The sequence below is a fragment of the Rhinopithecus roxellana genome, chromosome 1, assembly GCF_007565055.1.
Source record: "Rhinopithecus roxellana isolate Shanxi Qingling chromosome 1, ASM756505v1, whole genome shotgun sequence".
Classification (NCBI taxonomy): Eukaryota; Metazoa; Chordata; class Mammalia; order Primates; family Cercopithecidae; genus Rhinopithecus; species Rhinopithecus roxellana.
The window spans coordinates 115,366,314-115,386,842 of record NC_044549.1 but is presented as its reverse complement, the minus strand read 5'-3'; the positions used below and the strand labels follow the sequence as shown (position 1 = coordinate 115,386,842).

General features: G+C 37.6%; 1 protein-coding gene across 9 annotated transcripts in view; it reads left to right on the top strand.

Annotated features, from left to right (window-relative positions):
* Positions 1-6,014: 6,014 nt before the first annotated feature.
* ECT2 (epithelial cell transforming 2) overlaps positions 6,015-20,529 on the top strand; it is a 67,025-nt gene continuing 52,510 nt past the window's right edge. For 2 of the 9 annotated variants that reach the window (XM_030929353.1, XM_030929343.1), the window contains exons 1-12: positions 6,029-6,190; positions 9,891-10,042; positions 10,676-10,755; positions 10,879-10,971; positions 12,522-12,704; positions 14,496-14,585; positions 15,344-15,451; positions 16,773-16,846; positions 17,575-17,705; positions 17,850-17,965; positions 18,069-18,131; positions 19,425-19,647. In XM_030929353.1, the coding sequence (XP_030785213.1) occupies positions 9,913-10,042; positions 10,676-10,755; positions 10,879-10,971; positions 12,522-12,704; positions 14,496-14,585; positions 15,344-15,451; positions 16,773-16,846; positions 17,575-17,705; positions 17,850-17,965; positions 18,069-18,131; positions 19,425-19,647 (1,291 nt within the window). In that variant the 5' untranslated portion in view covers positions 6,029-6,190; positions 9,891-9,912. The other 7 variants (XM_030929361.1, XM_030929347.1, XM_030929366.1 and 4 more) reach the window with 5 other exon arrangements.

Below are 20,529 nucleotides of genomic sequence, written 5' to 3'. Positions count from 1 at the left end.
GACTGTAGTGGTGTGATCTCAGCTGACTGCAACCTCCGCTTCCTGGGCTCAAGAGATCTTCCCACCCCAGTCCCCCACTCTGAGCAGCTGGGACCACAGGAGTGCACCCCTATGCCCAGCTAATTTTTTGCAGTTTTGGTAGTGATGGGGTTTCTCCATGTTGCCACAGGCTGGTCTCAAACTCCTGAGGTTAAGTGATCTGCCCACTTCAGCCCCCAAAGTACTGGGATTACAGGGGTGAGCCACTGTGCCCAGCCTCCATAAATATTTTCTGAGAGCACAAGTGCCAGGGTACAAAGATGAAAACGATATGGTTCTTTTCCCTATTCTTGGGTAGCTCATATTTTAACAGAGGAGACAGCCATGTTAACCAATATTTACAATACAAGGTGACAGAAGCCATACTGAGGTATAAACAGTATTAAGCTCTTACAAAACAGAAGAAGCAGTTTACTCTCCATCGGATAGTCAAAGAAGGCTTCATTGAGGTGATGCTTGAGTGGGGTCCTGAATGAATAGGAATTTTCTTGCAGACAAAGGGAGGCAGGGCAGGTGGAAAAGAATATTCAAAGGTAGGGATTTATGAAATCGCCGGGAATGTTTGTGGACTCAAGAAAAGTTCAGTATGGCTGAACACAAGGTCCATATGTGGTAGGGGTGAGGGTTTTAGAAAATTAGGTTACAGTCCTGTTGGGAAGTCCATCCTATACTGGACTTTATCCTGTGAGCAGTGAAGAAACTATGTCTTTTGGTTTAGTTTTGTTTTTAAGCAGGGGGATACATCGTCATATTTAGTTTTCTAAAAGAAGATAATTCTGTGAATGATGACTGGAAGTAGAGAGAGTGATTAGTTCCCAAAAGACCAACTAGAAGGCTGTCCTTGCCATAGTTTGGATGAGAGATAATGAAGGCCTAAACTCGGGCAGTGGACTGAAAGGGGAAGATTCAGATTCTAAAAATGTTTTTCAGGTCAAATTGGGAGAATGATGTTAGGGGTGGTGGTGCAGGGAGACCCAGAGGAGGAAGGGAACAGGAAAATGACTTTGAGAGATACAACTTGGGAGTCAGAGTGAATGGAAATTCTACTAAACAAGAGAGAAATACAAGAAGCAGAAGAGAGAAAAGATGGAGAGCTGGGGAAAATGAAGAATTCACTTTAGCACATAAAGAGTTTGATAGGATTGTGGGTCACAGGAGCAGAAAAAATTGGTAAACAACTGGCTTTATAGAGTGGGTTTCAACAAGGTCTGGCAAGAAAGAGAGACTTGGAACCATATGCATATAACTTAAATCCCTGGGAATGAACGAGTTCACCTAGGGAAAGGGGGTTGCCTGAGAATAATGGTTTGGGGAAAAATAATACCTAGGCAAAGGAAACTGAGAAGGAAAGATCAGAGAGGCAGGAAGAGAAGTAAGACAGTGAAAGTGGTGGTCTTTCAGCAGTTGACTTAATGACCATGGCTTAGAAAGGGATGCTATCATTGGGGCGAACTGAAGGCTAAATATCCTTGATTCATGTGTGAAAGGGATTAAGAGATGGGAAGAAAATGTTGTAATCAGAATGGAGTGTTTGAAGTTAACATTTCAGAGCTAAAGCAATTCTGAGTGTAAAACATTAAGGATATTGTCCTTCAAAATAAGTGTTGAATTGAGGTTTTGGGATTCAAAAATTCAAGGAACTGTGAATCTAACTGGCTGGTTCATCAAAAGAAGAAAGACAGAGAACTAGTTTTCTGAATTTGGAAATTGTTCTATTTATTTAATGATACTGCTATTTATCAGAAATTTATATGGATGTAGTAATTTTTACATATTTTGATTCCACTCTCATCCTCTATATTTAATCAAAGTCCCAGTAATTTTTCCTTCTTTATCTCTCCAATTCATCTTTTCTATCTTAGTTCAGACTATCATTTCCTATGAGTTTGAACTCAACTGTATTCTCACTGGTCTTTCTTCCCTTTCATTCTTCTATTTCAAGTGAGGTTGTGTTGTGTTGCTGGATTGCTACTTTTTTTTTCTTTTTTTTCGAGACAGAGTCTCGCTCTGTTGCCCAGGCGGGAGTGCAGTGGCTTGATCTCGGCTCACCTCAACCCCCGCCTCCTGGGTTCAAGCGATTCTCCTGCCTCAGTCTCTGGAGTAGCTGGGACTACAGGTGCGCACCACCACGCCCAGCTAATTTTTGTAGTTTTCTTAGAGACAAAGTTTTACCATATTGGCCAGGGTGGTCTCAAACTCCTGACCTCAGGTGATCCGCCCGTCTTGGGCTCCCAAAGTGCTGGGATTACAGGCGTGAGCCACTGCGTCCGGTCCAGATTGCTACCTTTAAAAAAATAGCACAGACTGGCAGGGCGCCGTGGCTCGAGCCTGTAATCCCAGCACTTTGGGAGGCCGAGACAGGCGGATCACGAGGTCAGGAGATCGAGACCATCCTGGCTAACACGGTGAAACCCTCTCTACTAAAAAAATACAAAAAACTAGCCGGGCGAGGTGGCAGGCGCCTGTAGTCCCATGTACTCGGGAGGCTGAGGCAGGAGAATAGCGTGAAGCCGGGAGGCAAAGCTTGCAGTGAGTTGAGATCTGGCCACTGCACTCCAGCCTGGGCGACGGAGCAAGACTCCGTCTCAAAAAACAAAACAAAACAAAACAAAAAAGACCATAAAATTTTCTTGCTTCAAGGTTTTTAATTGATCTTCAATGCTTTCAGCATAAAGTTTAAATTCTGTCATGGCAGTGGAGCCCTTCCCAAGCTCCTTTTAACATGACATTTATTTTACTTTTTATTTTCTATTTTTATTTTTTGAGACAGAGTCTAGCTGTGTTGCCCAGGCTGGAGTGCAGTGGCGCGATCTCGGCTCACTGCAAGTTCCGCCTCCTGACGCCATTCTCCAGCCTCAGCCTCCCGAATAGCTGGGACTACAGGCGCCCGCCAGCATGCCTGGCTATTTTTTTTTGTATTTTTAGTAGAGACAGGATTTCACCGTGTTAGCCAGGATGGTCTCGATCTCCTGACCTCGTGATCTGCCTGCCTCGGCCTCCCAAAGTGCTGGGATTACAGGCATGAGCCACCGCACCTGGCCAGCATTTATTTTTTCTTAAGAGATGGGGGCGGGGCAGGTGGGTCTTGCTCTATCGCCCAGGCTGGAGTGCAGTGACGAGCTCATAACTCGCTACAGCCTTGAACTTCTGGGCTCAAACAATCCTCCCCCCTCAGCCTCCTGGGGACTGGGACCACAGGCACATGCTACCGAAGTCGGGTAATTTTTTAATTTTTACTTTTATTGTAGAGACTGGGGGCAGGGCGGGGGCGGGGTCCTCACTTGGTTGCCTAGGCTGGTCTTGAACTCTCAGCTTCAAGGCATCCTCCCACCTTAGTCTCCCAAAGTGCTGGAATTATAGGCATGAGCCCCACACCCAGCCTAACCTAGCATATGCCAGTTGTCTTCCACTCTCCTCTTCATGTGTATTTTGCTACAGGCACACCAAACTGTTTACTGTCTCCTATATATACTGAGCTTTTATGACAGCCTAAAGTGCAAGTAAACAAGCTAATATTAAGCATTTAATTTTTTAAAAAAGTTCAAGGTTAATATGCCATTCAGTTCAATTGCCTATGCCCTATATAGTATTTAAACATTTTTCATAATGCTGATCTTGAAACACTATAGCACTTGAAACAGTTTCTGACTCAGTAAGACTAAGTTACTTGCATCATTGTTTTGTAGGTATTTGAATTCTGTGAAAACCTATGCATACAATAAATTTTCACCACAAATACAGCTGCTAGAAGTGTCATGAGAACAAGGTCCATGTTTGTCTTGTCACAGCTATATTCTCAGTGCTAGCATAGTGCCTAATGGGTGCTTAATAGTCATTAAATGAATAACCTATGAATAGGTTAATCAGGACATCCAGTCTCTCAAATATCATGAATGAACTTGGATCTAGCTCATTCACTCTAGAAATATTTATTTGGTACCTACATGTGAGATTCCTGTCTGTATTAGAGAGCAATATGCAACATTTGCCTTTGCAGTACTAGCTTTTTGAAAAGACCTGAAGATTAGGGATCATGTTTTACTTTACCAGACACCTGCCCTCTGCTAGGTGCAATTAAGTGGCATATGATCACCTATACACACAATTTTCTGAAATACTCCTCTCCACATTGCTTTCTTTGAGCCTGCAGACAGATCTATACTAGACTTTATTTACACTCATCTATTATTTCTGGGTTCTAATGCAGGCTAAAATATTTATTAGGAGACTGGGTAAGTTACTTAAACCTTTCCTACAGTTTCATGGTATCACGAGACTATGATACCTACTTGTGCGTTGTTTTAAGGATTAAATAAGGTATAAAGTGCATAGTAAACTATCAGTATGTTGATTCTCTTTCTTCTCTCCCTTATACTGTAATTATCTGTTTATCTGCTAATTTCCCTCACCAGATTGTGTGGTCCAGAGAGGCAGTTTTCTATGCCGTATTCATTTTTATAACCCCAACAAGCACAATGGCTGTCTTAAAGTTAGTAAATATTTGCTGAGTAAATGAAGACCTAAGAGAGTGAAAAAGATTTTATTTGTTAATATAACTGCCACACATCCCTTAAAAGAAATCAAGTATAGCTTTTGTTAGGGGAGTTTAAAATTCATGGCAATGATACCATACACAGTAAATCATTAGCCTTGGAAAGTCTGTTGAGCAGAAAGCGGTGCACAAAGGAAGCAGGGCTGCTTCCCACAGTAGCTTAATATGTTTTCAGTGATGAACATTTTTGGAATGCTGGGCACACCCAACTTCCAAATATGCAAGCACATTCCAAATGGAAATTTCAATCCCTATTTTTCTTTTCTTCTGCCCTAACAGTTATCACAGCATTTTAATGAAGGTCAGACTTAAATACTGACAAGCAGGGAAACCGATAATTACCAGATTGCTTCATTCATTTTGTGGACAGCATTATAAACTTTTCCGGCATTCTAAGATTGCCTGACAAAATCAGAAAAAATTGTAAGTCCCCACGACCTGCTTGAGATGCTCACAAGTGTTCCATCCCAAAGTACACGTTTGCCTCTTCTTATTGGTATTTAGGTTCTGGCATCTGATTCCCCTTTCTTCTTTTATTTATATTAGCCTTCAGGTGGGAACTATGCAAAACCCACCTGGTGGGGGTGTATTTTTCTTAAGAGATTGTGTTATACGGTATCATATTTAGAGAATAAAGAAATAAATTATTTTTCATAATAGCAACACTAATCACAGGAAAAACTTGATAAATTCTTGACTAGACTTTAGGGGAAAGTACAAGTTCTTAGTGGGCGGAGGGGGGCAACGAGGAGGCAGTTTGGCTCCAAAAATTCTAGAATCTAGTGGCATATTTTTATTAAATGCAAGCTTATCTTTTAAAAAATCCGAGAATTTTTCTAATTTCTAAGAATTGATTCTAACCCGCGATATTCCCTAGATGGGAGCGCAGAGCTTTAAATAATAGGATTTAAATAAGAGGCTGCTGATTTGAAGTCCACCTGTGGAGCCCGAGTTCTAGGACCGGTCCTTGGCCCTGCCACACGCCAATACAACTATCAAAGTCAAAATCCCTTAACTCATATTTAAATACATTCGTAAAGCAGAAAGCATCCCGATGGGAAAATTCTACAGCTCACAGCAACCAGCAGGGAAACATTTATCTCTGGCGGCACTGATTTAAGTTTAGAAGATTTGGTATCGCTTAAAAAAAAAAAAAAAAAGCTGGGTGGGGCCGAGGAGAATCCACCCAAACTTTCCTCAGGAAATAGGATGTTTACCGAGTAAATACGCGGTAGTCACAGAAACACCTGCTACTCCTATAAGAGCTCAGGAGCCACCACCGCCACCTCCTGGCCACATCCGGGCACTTCCCGGCAAACTCCTGACGTCCCGACGCCGAGCCGTTGGGCTTATTTGAAACACACGCACAACCAATCGAGCGGCGCCTGCCGGGAGGTGAAGAGCTTCGACCAATCACCGCCCCTCTGGAGACTCCTGCCTATGGGAAAGAGGTTGACATCACACGCCAATCGGCATGGCTCTTAGAGAGAGCAGCTTACTTTTTGAATCGGTTGTGGCGGCCGCGGGCAAGGAATGGCGGTATCTGTGAGAGGAGTCGGCGTTTGAAGAGGTGGAAGTCCTAGGGCTTTTTTGAGGGTGGTAAGGACTCTGTGTGAGTGAGGGAGGTGCAAGTGGGCGAGCGGCTCCAGAGCCAAGGGCTCTTTTGCCTGCGGTCGACGTCCCCGCCCCTAGTGACCGCGAATTCCGGAGCGCCCCAGCTCTGGCTTCCCGGCTCCGGGAACTCCCTCGCCGCACCCCACCCCCAGCAGCTGGGCCCTGACGCGGAGTGGGAGCCCGAAGCCCCCAGTATTGCTGGGCATCTTCGCCCTCACCTGTTGGCTCTTTTGGACGGAAGAGTGTGGGTGAAGGGAAGGAGTTGGGAAAGGGATTTTGGCAAGCCGCGCAGCCCTGTGGCTCTGGGGACCGGCACTTGCAGCCTTTGGGGGCTTATCTCAGAGTGTGCAGTGGTTTTATTCTAGGATTCATCCTGGCTTCTTTGCGGGAAGTTTAGTTTTTCGTTTTTGCAAGATAAATCTAGGCCATCCGCCCCTCGTCCTCCCCAGCCACCCGGCACAGATGTGTCTGGCTTAGTGGTTAAAGGCGCAGCCTCTGGATTCAGCCCGGCTTTGAATACTTCTTTTACCCCTTACTAATAGTTTGACTTAGGGGAAGTTACTTAACCTCTCTGTTCCTAGGTTTCTTCATCTATAAATTGAAAATAGTAATAGTACCTGCCTCTTAGGATTACTGCAGAGATTAAAAGGTTTAGGACAATGTCTGCCACGTATTAAGCGTTAAGTAAAATGTCAGTTAATGGTAATGTTATTGTTAATAACACCACCATTATACCCAGGATTGCATTTTAGTCCTTCACCTTGGAAGATGATTGCCTAAAAAGTATTTAAGTAAAAGGAAACTTGAATGTTTGTTTACATGGCAGATGTTATCTCTGGGATAAAAGGGGGCATGTGTTATAGTGTGTTTAGTTAGAAGCTCTTTGGGTCTGTTCTTGGGTGAGAAGCCGTGTAAATTTATGAACACTGATCCTATTGTGCTTATTTTAAAGGCTTCTGGAATACAGTAACTTGAAAAAAAGTGATTAATATATTTCAATTTCTAATCAGACTGTTGGATGTTAGTCATCAAGTTACCATGCATCTCTTTTTCTCTATAAATTTTGAAGCTGTTTTGGCAATAAATTGATCATATACAGTATCAACAGGGACAATTTTAATTATTAATCATCTGCTTTTGATCATCTGCTATGCTCCCTGCCTTTTATTAATCATCTGCTTTTGATCATTTGTTGTGCTCCCTCTTAAAGAGGGACGCATAGGAGAAAAACGTAAATATTTTCAATTTTCTTTTTTTTTTTTTTTTTAAGACAGAGTCTACCTCTTGTCACCTAGGCTGGAGTGCAGTGGCAGGATCTCGCCTCACTGCAACCTCCGCCTCGCGGGTTCAAGCGATTCTCCTGCCTCAGCCTTCTGAGTAGCTGGGATTACAGGCGCCTGCCACCATGCCCAGCTAATTTTTATATTTTTAGTAGAGACGGCGTTTCACTGTGTTGGCCAGGCTGGTCTCGAACTTGTGATCCGCCCACCTTGGCCTCCAAGTGCTGGGATTACAAGCGTGAGCCACCGCGCCCGGCCTTTCAAATGGTATTTTTGATTTCCCTCCTCCAGTCCTTAAAGCAGGTTAGCTCATCTCCTGACTTTTTTTTTAAACATTCTTTTAAGGGGACTTCAAATGAAAGCCACATTAATGCATTTTCATTGGAAATGGTTGAGTGTAGAAGACTTAAAATAATAGGGCTGGATAGAATTTATCATTGATTCTAAATTAAGATTGTTACAACTATTGGACCGCTCTTTTGGAGAGCCTTAGAATAATAATTGACATGGATGTATAGTAAAGCAATAAGAAATATCCATATTGTGAATATTACATGAGAATAGTTGTTTGTTGTTCACTTTCAGACATCTAATCAGTTTTCATATTAACTAGATTTGAGTTGTACTACGTGTGTTCCACCAATGTGGAAACTGAGGCTATGTGCAGGGCTGAGACAGGAAGCTGAGTTGCCTGATTTTGAAGTGGCACATGACACGCTAACAGCTGTGCTGTTATTAGTGTGCAGGTCATTACATTCCTTATTTTCAGCATCCAAAAATGATGTTGTGATACCTTATTGTTTCTTCACAGCATACAGTTTAAACTGTTACTTTGCTAAGACTCTGGAGGAAGGCATTTGTATATTTTATTAATCTGAAGAAGTAGGAAAGGGGAAAGTCTGACAAGTAGCTCTAGTTAAAGGTGGGTCCTCTGTATATTTGCCTAATATTTTAGAAATTTTCTCTCAGTAAAGTTGACTTATTGAAAATTGATAAAAATCTCTAAAAAATTTTTTTTTAGAGAGACAGGGTCTTGCTCTATCACCTAGGCTGGAGTGCAGTGGTGGGATCACAGCTCACTACAACCTCAAACTCCTGGGTTCAAGTGGTTCCCCTGCCTCAGCCTCTTGAGTAGCTACTATAGGCATCTGCCACCACACCTGGCTAATTTTTAAATTTTTTGTAGAGATGGGGTCTTGCTATGTTGCCCAGTCTGGTGTTGAAATTCTGGCCTCAAGTGATCCTCCTGCCTTGGCCTCCAGAAGTGCTGGGATTTCAGATGTGAGCCACCAAACCCACCCTGATGAAAACCTGTTAAACCTTTTATTCCCTGTCTAGCTTTTAAACTCTTTTTAAGTACTGGAAAACTTAAAAAAGGATTTTCTTTCATAGTCCAGAGTTATATTGGCACTCATCAATGCATAATTGTTTTGTCAAACCTTTTAGGGTAGAGGTGTTTTTAAAGAATTATGAAAATACTGACAAGGGAGCAGCCCAATTATACAGGAGTGGTTTAGAGACATCCACAGAGTATGAGTCAAGAGTGATGGATTGGGGGTTAGAAGACAAGCTAGGTGGAGAGTGGAGCACTAAATGCAAATAGATGTGATGTAAATTATGATTTGTGCATGAAAAATAGCTGAAAAATTCATTGTTGCTGTTGCATAGATTGTATAGGGACTGGGGGAGTTACAGAGGGTGAGGGTGAATAGTTAGGCTGGGAACAAATTGTGAACTTGGTGGTGAATTTGGACTTGGACATATAAGGAGGACTCACAGAAGTTGTTAAGCAGGGAAGTGATATGGTCACATTTGTATTTAGGTGCATATTTCTGAAAACCATGTGGAGAGTGATTTCTAAAGAAACTGATGGTAAAGTTGTGTGGACCTGTTTTATTAGACCAAGTGACCATTGTGGCATTGAGCGCATAGAGAAGGGGGGCCAGATCCCAGAAATAGTTGAAGTAGGATTGATAGGAATTTTGGGGAGGGAAATGTGGGAGAGGAAAGAATAAGGATAGATCTCAGATTTTTGGCTAGGATTTTTGTGGGAGGTGTGTTATGGTGGTGTTACAAGTGAATATAGGAAGAGAAATTGGTTGAGGGCAAAGGTGTGGAGAAGGGAGGTAGAATAATATTTATGATTACAGTTGAGTGTTGTATGTCTAGTAATGTTCTATGTGCTTTTGATACATTGTTATTTTTATTATATTCCTGTGAGTCAGGTATTAGTATGTTTATTTTACAGAAAAAGAGGCTCAGAGAAGTTCAGTGACTTTTCTTTGGTTCATTAAAAAAATGGGTAATAATACTTTTTATAAATTCTAGGTACAGAAGAGCCTCTAATACTTATTTTTGCCCAATGACCATGTTTATGTATTTTTATTCAAATTTTATTTTTTCAGCTGATTTAGAAGAATACAAATCATGGCTGAAAATAGTGTATTAACATCCACTACTGGGAGGACTAGCTTGGCAGACTTTTCCATTTTTGATTCTAAAGTTACTGAGATTTCCAAGGAAAACTTACTTATTGAATCTACTTCATATGTAGAAGGTAAACCTGTTACCTGCTTTAAAACAATCAATTTCTATTTTAATTCCAAACTTACTAGTGACTTTCTTATGATTTAATTTTAATACCAACTGTAATGCTAGAGCACAGGTATTAAGTGAATATTTGTTGACAGAATTCCTTTAAACTATTTCGTTTTTCTGAGTATTATTTAGATTATTTGTATGCTTTGCAGCTTTGAAAAGGGAGGCATCTTAATTTGGATATCCGTTTTCTGTATGTGAGGGCGGTCTAGCTACAACATTGTTAGCTAGAAGTTACACAGTCATGATTAGTTAGGTGAAGAGCTACTTTTTCCTTTACGACTTTATAAATGGGTCTTTCCTAAAATTGTATGCACTGTTGAGGAGGATGACTATGTAAGATAGCGCATTCTCTGGCTAGGAGGAATGATATTTGTATACCCTGCTACAATATGGTTTCTCTCTCTCTAAAGTGATATATAGCCAAATATTTTTGTAGTAAGTTGGGAGTTGAGTCCTATTAAATTTAGAGAAAGTTTTGATTCCCTCAAAGATGTAATACATACCAGATATAGCCAAAAGAGCGATAAGGAGCTACTGATTGTGATGTTAATTAATGATAAACATATTGAAACATTTTAAATTTTAACAGAAGAGATGCCTCAGATTGAAACAAGAGTGATATTGGTTCAAGAAGCTGGAAAACAAGAAGAACTTATAAAAGCCTTAAAGGTATGGAGTTTTAGGTTTCAGTTTAGTTTAGTTTTTTTTTTTATATAATGCAATTTTTCTTCCATCAGTGTGTTAATAGTTTCATAGCTTTCTTAACCTCATACTTAAGTGTCTTTTCCACAGACTATTAAAATAATGGAAGTCCCTGTTATAAAGATAAAAGAAAGTTGTCCTGGAAAATCGGATGGAAAATTAATAAAAAGTGTTATTAATATGGTAGGTCAAAGCAACTCATTGCATGTGGCATGCTGCACTTCCCTTGATTGTATTAGTCTACTTTCTGGTGATTGGAATTGGGCACAAGGTGTATTTTGTGCAATCTGAAGCTTAAGAAATAGAAACTGTTTTATACTTTAAAAATTTGGGTGTTCTGGTACCCAAAACTGTAGCATATATTTTAAATAATACCAAATTACTTTATAAGGGTTTCATTATTAACTTTAAATGACACAAAGATCTACAAAGATCTACAAAGATCTATAAAGATCTGATAATTTTCTTTTAAACTCCTTAGCTTCTTTTTTCTCATTAATTTTATATTTAGTCTAAATTCTTGCTGTATTTCCAAAATTATAAATCACGGTAATTTATAGTCAGGGAGTTTGCTTCAGCATATGAAATAATCTCATTCTGGAATCCAGGTGTTTTAGTTTGCTAGGGCTGCCATAACAAAATACCACATAGTTAATTGCTTAAACAGTAGAAATTTCTTTTCTCACAGTTCTGGAGGCTAGAAGTCCAAGATTAAGGTGTGTGCAGGTTTAGTTTCTCTTGAGGCCTCTCACTTTGGCTTGCAGTCTCCTTTTGCTGTCCTCACATGACCTTTCTTGTATGTGTCCTTGCATCCCTGGCGTTTCCTCTTATTGGGACACCAGATTGGATTAGGGCCCACCCATATGATCTCATTTAACCTTAATTACCTCTTTAAAGTCCTTATCTCCAAATATAGTCACAGTCTAAGGACTTCATTCTTCATTCTAGGTCGGGGCTTCAACATGAATTTTGGGGGTACATAATTTAGCACATCACACTAGCCTTGCAAATAAAATTCAAATACTTTACTGACCCATTTTGAGTTTTTTAAAATTTTTTTCGTTTTTATTTTTAATTTAACACAAGAGTTACAAGAGTTATATAGATACTTTAGTATCTTCATTATTTTTCGTGGATGTATAAAGTGTTTACTGTAAGTAACTTGTCTTTTTATATCCTACATTTGCCATGCTGCAACTGCTACATATTGCACATCTTTCTCTTATTTCTCACATGTCTACTAAAATGACTATGCTAATTTTCCTTTCTGTAAGTATTAAGTGCTATAGTAATATTTTCCTATTTTTCTGAAGATAGTTAATTTGTACAGTAAGAACTTTATGTATGGTATCATTTTCTTGGTCAGTAGTGGATATCTTTCTAATGCATCTTGATATCAAAATGCATGTACTTAAAAACTTTAGCATTCTAATTTTATGGAACTTGGCATACTCGATTTATGACTAATAAGTAAAATTATGCCTTTATAATATTGATTTTTAAAATTTAAGAACTTAATTTGAATGGAGATATGTATATGTAAAAATGTAAGTACGTAAAGAAATATGGTTGTTCATTAAGTGTAATGCCGATTATTGTGTGATTGAAATTTACTTTCTACAAATATAAACGTGTTAAAGTTGATATTGAATTGATTAAGCCTTATTTAGAGAGACAGATGGATTATTTGATATATAAATAATTTTTATTTCTGCTAACTATATGATTAAAAGGACATTAAAGTGGGCTTTGTAAAGATGGAGTCAGTGGAAGAATTTGAAGGTTTGGATTCTCCAGAATTTGAAAATGTATTCGTAGTCACGGACTTTCAGGATTCTGTCTTTAATGACCTCTACAAGGCTGATTGTAGAGTTATTGGACCTCCAATTGTGTTAAATTGTTCACAAAAAGGAGAGGTAAGCATATACATTTATTATGACATTTCAAGTTTAAATTTTTATTAATGAATTTTAATTAGCAAAAAATTTGTTTGGAAAAATCTCATTGATTGTTGAGAGTAAAATATTTAGAATAGGAATAATAGTAGCTACTCTAATGTGGTCCTTTAATTCCTCCATTTTAAACTTAGTAGTGAAAAGCTAAAGCCTTTCAAAGTTAAATAATGATAACTGTACATAATGCATATACACAGACATATACACAGTCTTCACTGTCTTTTTTTTTTTGAGACGGAGTCTCGCTCTGTCACCCAGGCTGGAGTGCAGTGGTGTGATCTTGGCTCACTGCAAGCTCGGCCTCCCGGGTTCATACCATTCTCCTACCTCGGCCTCCTGAGTAGCTGGGACTACAGGCGCCTGCCACCATGCCCTGCTAATTTTTTGTACTTTTAGTAGAGACGGGGTTTCACCGTCTTACCAGGAGTCAAGACCTCTTGATCCTCTCGCCTTGGCCTCCCAAAGTGCTGGGATTACAGGTGTGAGCCACCACGCCTGGCCTATACACAATCTTTATATCACAGTGTCTTAGAGAAGATTGCTTGCTTAAACTTGGGTTCCAGAAATTCATACATATATGTAAAGTTTTATTTTTCTCAACACAGAACAGATGCCACAGTTCCATTTTTATCAGTTACTGTATAACTTAAAATTCGAAAATTATTTTAGCTTTTTGTATTTATTTATTTAATAAATAAATAAATGATCTCCGCTTACTGCAAGCTCCGCTTTCCCAGTTTCAAGCGATTCTTCCTGCCTCAGCCTCCCAAGTAGCTGAGACTGCAGGTGCATGCCACCATACCTGGCTAAGTCTTTTCTATTTTTAGTAGAGACAGGATTTCACTATGTTGGCCAGACTGGTCTCAAACTTCTGACCTCATGTGATCTACCTGCCTTTGCCTCCCAAAGTGTTGAGATTACAGGTGTGAGCCACTGCGCCTACCTGCTTTTTGTTTTTAAACAGCATTTCAATATGAGTCGTATGAGAGTTAGTCCCTGTTTGGTTTTATTGCTGTCTTGGCATTCTTAAGCTTGCCTTATTTACTTAAAATTGCTTAGGTCTTTGTATTTCTATTGTTATACATGTTAGTAATAATAAGCACATGTTAACCTTTAATTCTTTAACATTTTGATTTGGAGTGGTTGGTTTCAAAACCCAAATAAACTTTAAAAGACCAAATTTTGAAAAATAATCATATATAATGATGAAAATAAAATTTATTCTTTTATTGTTTTTAAACCATTCTCTGTCTTTTATACACACACACACCCCCACAACCGTTGAGTAAATTATTTACTGAATATCACCATTTATTAGCTTAAAGATTAAAATTATATTTCGTTTAAGTGTATGTGTTATATTTACTCAGTGTTTATTATAAAATGCCTCTGACCTGTTTTAATAACATTAATTAGAATCATTTATAGTAGTGTATGGAATCTGAAAACTTTGCTTATAGACTTTGCTTCATGTCTGTCAGAGTGCATTTAATATTTGTTTAATTTTCTGAGAGTAAAGTGTGTTTAGATTATGTATATTGCATATGATTAAGGAATCAGGGGAAATGGTTTTATTGGGAAACTTGCAATCTGTCTTTTTGCAGTTTTTTTGTTTCATATTGAAAAATGCCAGTAAATCTTTGGATTCGGAAAGTTGAATGGCAAGAGGGGAAATACATTTAGCTTGAGAAAGTTGTGTTTGTATTTTCTACTAAAGAGAAAGCTCACATTTAAAATTGTTATATCTTTCAGCCTTTGCCATTTTCATGTCGCCCATTGTATTGTACAAGTATGGTGAATCTAGTATTATGCTTTACTGGATTTAGAAAAAAAGAAGAACTGGTAAGTATTACGAAACAAATTCAAAGCATATTTTTTATAGCAAAATTAAATAAAATTGGCGTTTTTTTTTTTCCCTTTTAGTATTATGGTTTTATTTTTAAAATATTGAAGGATAAAATTACTGCTATACCAGATTTTAAATTTTGTGAAGAAACAAATCCTGAAGAGCCTTATAAAGAGACCAGTGTTTTGTCTAGGCTGGCCTGATATGAATTAATAGAAAGATTTCATAGCAATTCTGTTTTACTCTCTTGTTACCATATTGGCTACGTTGTTTAAAGTTTTTGTTTATACATTGCAATTTCTTATTATACAAGTTCAGCCTTAAAGTATTCTATTGCCCTAGAGAATTCATAGAAAGTTCTTTGGTTCACAATACTTTGTTGTTGGAACTGATGGGTATTACTCTAATTTTGTGGGAAGAGTCTTGATGTGATAAAACTTGGTATTTAAAAAAAAAAAACATATTTACACAATATGGTATTAAAAAGCAATGTATTTAGGCCATAGGAAAGGTGGTTGTTTAACTTACTTTTGTGTGAAATCTTTACTAATACCACCTCTATAATTTTGCCTGTGTTAATAGGCAAACTAATCTTTTTTTAATACTTATTTTGACATAAAATTTAATAGCTTTATAAAAATCCTGTATTTTATAAATAGGAAGTATTTAGTCAATGCTAAATGAGTGGTAAACATAGTTTAAAATTTTGTTCAAATTAACCAGAAAGTCAATGTTGCTTAATATTTCTTTTGAGGTCCGATTGGTGACATTGGTCCATCACATGGGTGGAGTCATTCGAAAAGACTTTAATTCAAAAGTTACACATTTGGTGGCAAATTGTACACAAGGAGAAAAATTCAGGGTATGTAAACTTGGGTATTTTTGTGTATTTCTGTACAGTATTATTTTGGGATGGGTTTAATAATGGCAGTCTTTTACCTATTTCTTCCACAATTAAAGAACAGAATCTCAATTTTTGCTATGAGTATATTTAGTAAAATATTTTAAATCATAAGAGTGGTTAAGGTTTTCTTTTTTTTTTTAATAGAGATGGGATCTTGCTCTGTTACCCAGGCTGCTTTCGAATTCCTGGGCTTAAGTGATCCTCCTGCCTTGGCCTCCCAAAGTGTTGAGATTACATATGTGAACCACTGTGCCCGCCAAGAGTGGTTAAGTTTTAAGTAGGCAATGGAACTTGAGTGAGGTGTTGAAAGATGACTAGGATCATGGGGGTTGGTAGATGAATAACATTGTAGGAATTGTGAGAGTAGGTAATTCACTCTTGTCTAAGTGCCTTTTTTTTTTTTTTTTTTTTTGAGACGGAGTCTCACTCTGCTGCCCAGGCTGGAGTGCAGTGGCGCCATCTCAGCTCACTGCAAGCTCTGCCTCCCGGGTTCACGCCATTCTCCTGCCTCAGCCTCCCGAGTAGCTGGGACTACAAGTGCACACCACCACGCCCGGCTAATTTTTGTAGTTTTCGTAGAGACAGGGTTTCACCATATTGGCCAGGGTGGTCTCAAACTCCTGACCTCAGGTGATCCGCCCACCTTGGCCTCCCAAAGTGCTGGGATTATAGGCGTGAGCCACTGTGCCTGGCCACCTAAGTGCCCTTTATAAGAACAGAGCTCTGCTCTTATAAAGTGGTTCTAAGATTTAACTTGTTAAGATTATAAAAGGAGAAAATACTCTTATTAGGATGGGAATCTTAGTTTAAGATTGTAGTTGAATGTCTTCGCAAGTTTTATGATTTTTCTTAGTCTCCCTTAGTGTATTTTTGTAGCAAATGATAATTTTAGTGTACTCTTCAATTTACCCTAAATATTTCAACTCATGTATAAGGTTTTAGTGACTTAGATGTCTTCTGCTGTAGTGCCATCTTGAGGGTGATACTTTCAAGGAATTAAACGTGAAGAATGGAGAAATAGAAATTTAATGAAGATGAACTTCAGAGATATATTTATTTAAAATAAAATAAGGAAACAATTTGGACACCATGGAACTTGTTTTAAAGTTATTTTACCCTAACTTGTATGATTGGAAAACAGTTTGTTAATTTTTAAATTATTTTGTTACAAAGCAGATAGTGATCTAAAACTGCAAAAAATTAAGTATGTTAACTGTTTAGAAGTTCCTTGAATGCAGTTATTTAAGGACAAAATTCATTGTAATGTTTATATTTTTAGGTTGCTGTGAGTCTAGGTACTCCAATTATGAAGCCAGAATGGATTTATAAAGCTTGGGAAAGGCGGAATGAACAGTAAGTGTTCAGAAATTCAGTAGTTCATTATGTAAATTAAACATTCTGGTTTAAAGATAAATCCTTGTGCTGAAAAAAGTTATTTCATAGATAGAAAAAATGAATTCAGTCTGAGTAGCTTGGAGAATAAAATCTAGGAAGAACAAAGTTATAAAAAATTGAAAATTGAAGGGTAGCTTTGATATCTTTGGATTTTACCTTGTGAAGTAATTTTGACTATTATAAACATTCTGAAATTATTAGATAATAGCTAAATAAATCTGGGTATTTGGATTTTGTTACATATTTTTAAAATTTTATGTTGTCTGGTTACATTTTAATTGGTGCTTAAAATTTATTGCCTTGTTTTGCTTAGTTTTCCAAGCTCATGATTTCTTGCTGTGGCACTTCATCATTACTTAAGATTTCATGAAAGTTATCATTACTTAGATTTCATGAAAACCTTGGAACACAGTACATATAAATCTTCAAATAATAGAGAAAAAGATTGAATCTTGTTGTAAAGCTTATCTGTGATCACATTTTGTCAGAAGTTACTTTTGGGATGACTGAGGACACATCAATTTTTTTAAACTGAAGTTTTTGTGAACATTTCAGGACCAGATGTTAAACCGTTCCAATAGATAGATTATGCTAAGACCTTAAAAATTGCTATAGGTTGTAAATTGATATACCTAACACTTGAATTTAAATTAAACTGGTTTTAGAAGAGTGCATTTTGTTTTTAGGGATTTCTGTGCAGCAGTTGATGACTTTAGAAATGAATTTAAAGTTCCTCCATTTCAAGATTGTATTTTAAGTTTCCTGGGATTTTCAGATGAAGAGAAAACCAATATGGAAGAAATGACTGAAATGCAAGGTAAAATTTAGCATAATGTGAAAGTTATATATATTTTAGTCCCTAGGCCTGCTTAATCACTTCCTGGTCAATATACCTCTTAAAAATTTTGAGTTTGGAAATAAGTAGCTCGGCTTATCTATGCTTATGTGCATTCCTCTTTAGGAGGTAAATATTTACCACTTGGAGATGAAAGATGCACTCACCTTGTAGTTGAAGAGAATATAGTAAAAGATCTTCCCTTTGAACCTTCAAAGAAACTTTATGTTGTCAAGCAAGAGGCAAGTAATTCTAGAATGTGGTTGGTTTTTAAAAACACTGTTAATAGTTTCTCTGATAAAATAAATGTAAACTGTTTATTAAAATGTTTTTTCTCTCACCTAGTGGTTCTGGGGAAGCATTCAAATGGATGCCCGAGCTGGAGAAACTATGTATTTATATGAAAAGGTATGCTTTTAACCCCTTAGTTATTCTGTGAGCTTGATTGTTTGAAAAGAACACTTTTCTGTCCAGAAGATTTGGAGAGCATGTTTAGGAATTTCAGAATGATTAAAACAATTGGGATATCAAGTTATCTTAGTCTGTGTAGATTTAAGTGGAACTATTCAATGTAATGTGTATTATTTTAACCCAATATATGTTGTTCTGTGCTAATTCTTGGTGATAACATTATGAACAAGAACATCGCTATCTTCAGAAACTTAGACTTTTAATGGAAAGATAGATTTGTACATAGTTACTATGGGGAATGATGTGTGCCGCAATTGAGTGATATATTTTAGGTAGCCTCACTCTGAGAGACTCAGGAGGGATTAAAACAGTCAAATAAATGTTGACCCAACTTAGTAGGACAATTAGGTAAGGACATTCGTTAGAACCCCAATTGGGAGAGGGTATGAAAGCTTTGAGAGTACATTAAAATAACAAGTAGTTTAATATGGATTTAAAATACACTGTGGGAAGGAAGGCCAACAGATAATGGATAGATAGAATCAAAAAGTTTTTAATACATTAATGAGCTTGGATATTATCCTATAAGTATTGGGAGCCACTGAAGAAGGATAAGGGGAGAGATGTCATTAAAAAGATGAGTTTGATAGTAGAATATAGTCAAGGAAAATCTAGTCTTTAGGGTGGATCTTGGCGAAGAGTGGTATCACTCACCAAAATGACATAAAGTTATGAAAGTAGGCTTTATGGGAATATTTACTTTAGGATTTAATAACTTTGAATGGAATATTGAAGATGAGTTGTTTCTGTAAAATCTATATAGTACCATATTGTGTTCTCTTCAGACTTCAAAATGTATAGTTCTTAAAGTTTAAAAAGTGTGCTTTAGATTTAGGGAGAGAACTCTTAAAAATCAAGAGTTACTCAGCACATATTAGGAAGCATTGTGTCTAGGCACTCTGCTAGGGATACAGTGAACAGACTGTGAATGATCCCTGCCTTCGTGAAGTTTATGGGCTAATGAAGGAGCAGACAGTAAACAAGTTTACAGATGAAAATGTAATGGTGATAGTGGCTATGAAGAAAAACGAGGTGCTCAGGGTTAGACAATTACAGTGGTCTCTTGACTATTATGTTTTATGAAACTTCTGAATTGCCTGATAGAGTGTAGGGTTATAAAATTATTGTGCAAATCCAGATTTTGTCAGACTTGTAAATATATTTTTCTCTTGTTCCTGTCTCAGTAAAGAACCATGGAAGTAAATTGAGCTTTTGTGCTTTTGATTACAGGCAAATACTCCTGAGCTCAAGAAATCAGTGTCAATGCTTTCTCTGAATACCCCTAACAGCAATCGCAAAAGACGTCGTTTAAAAGAAACACTTGCTCAGCTTTCAAGAGAGACAGACGTGTCACCGTTTCCTCCCCGTAAGCGCCCATCAGCTGAGCATTCCCTTTCTATAGGGTCACTCCTAGATATCTCCAACACACCAGAGTCTAGCATTAACTATGGAGGTAATTCACATTTTTAAAAACTTGTCTTTAAAGTTTAGTGGAATGGAATAATTGTTAGAATGTAGATAAATCCCTGATATAGTGAATATGGAAGTCTTTGCCTTTAATTACCTTTGTTCTAGCTGTAGGGAAAAGACACATGAATAGTTAAGCTTAATAATGTTGCAATTTAATGACTGCTTACTACATGCTAAATGCTTTATATATTTTGTGTGTTTATAATAGATTTTATTATTCCTGTTTTACAGATGACTAAACTGAGATACAGAGAAGTTGAGTAATTTGTCCAGGGTCATATAACTAGAGAGTGATAGTGCTGTTCAAAAAGCAAGCAAAATCACAGGGGAGGTCACATAAATTATGGAGAAAATAGGTAGAATGAAGTCAGAGGAGGGTGAGTTCACTTTGTGCTGAACTGATACAGAAAGGCTCCTATAATTCTTCCTTGGTTATCAGTATTTCCCTCTCATTTTGATTTTTAGTCTGTAAACAAATGTGTTTTCTAGATTTAAGAAACAAATCTCTGGACCTCATGACACTTTTCATTTATTGTCCCATTTTTCTGTTCACTTTCACATCAGTATACCTTGATCTATTGTCTCATTTCCTTGATTCTCATTGTCCTTTCAACCCATTCTAGCTGATCTGCAGTTCTTGTTGGGGAGACAGTTTTTATGCGTTCAACACATGAGTAGCTACTCCTTTATGGACACATTTTTTTTTTTTTTTGCTTTGCTTCTGTGATACTGCTTTCTCATTTCTTGTTCTCCCTGGCCTCACTTCTTTTTTTTCAATTCTAAATGTTGTATGATCCTCCTGAGTCATTGTTTCTTCTCTGTTGTACTCTCCCTAAATTATCTTAGTAAATTATATGGTTTTGAA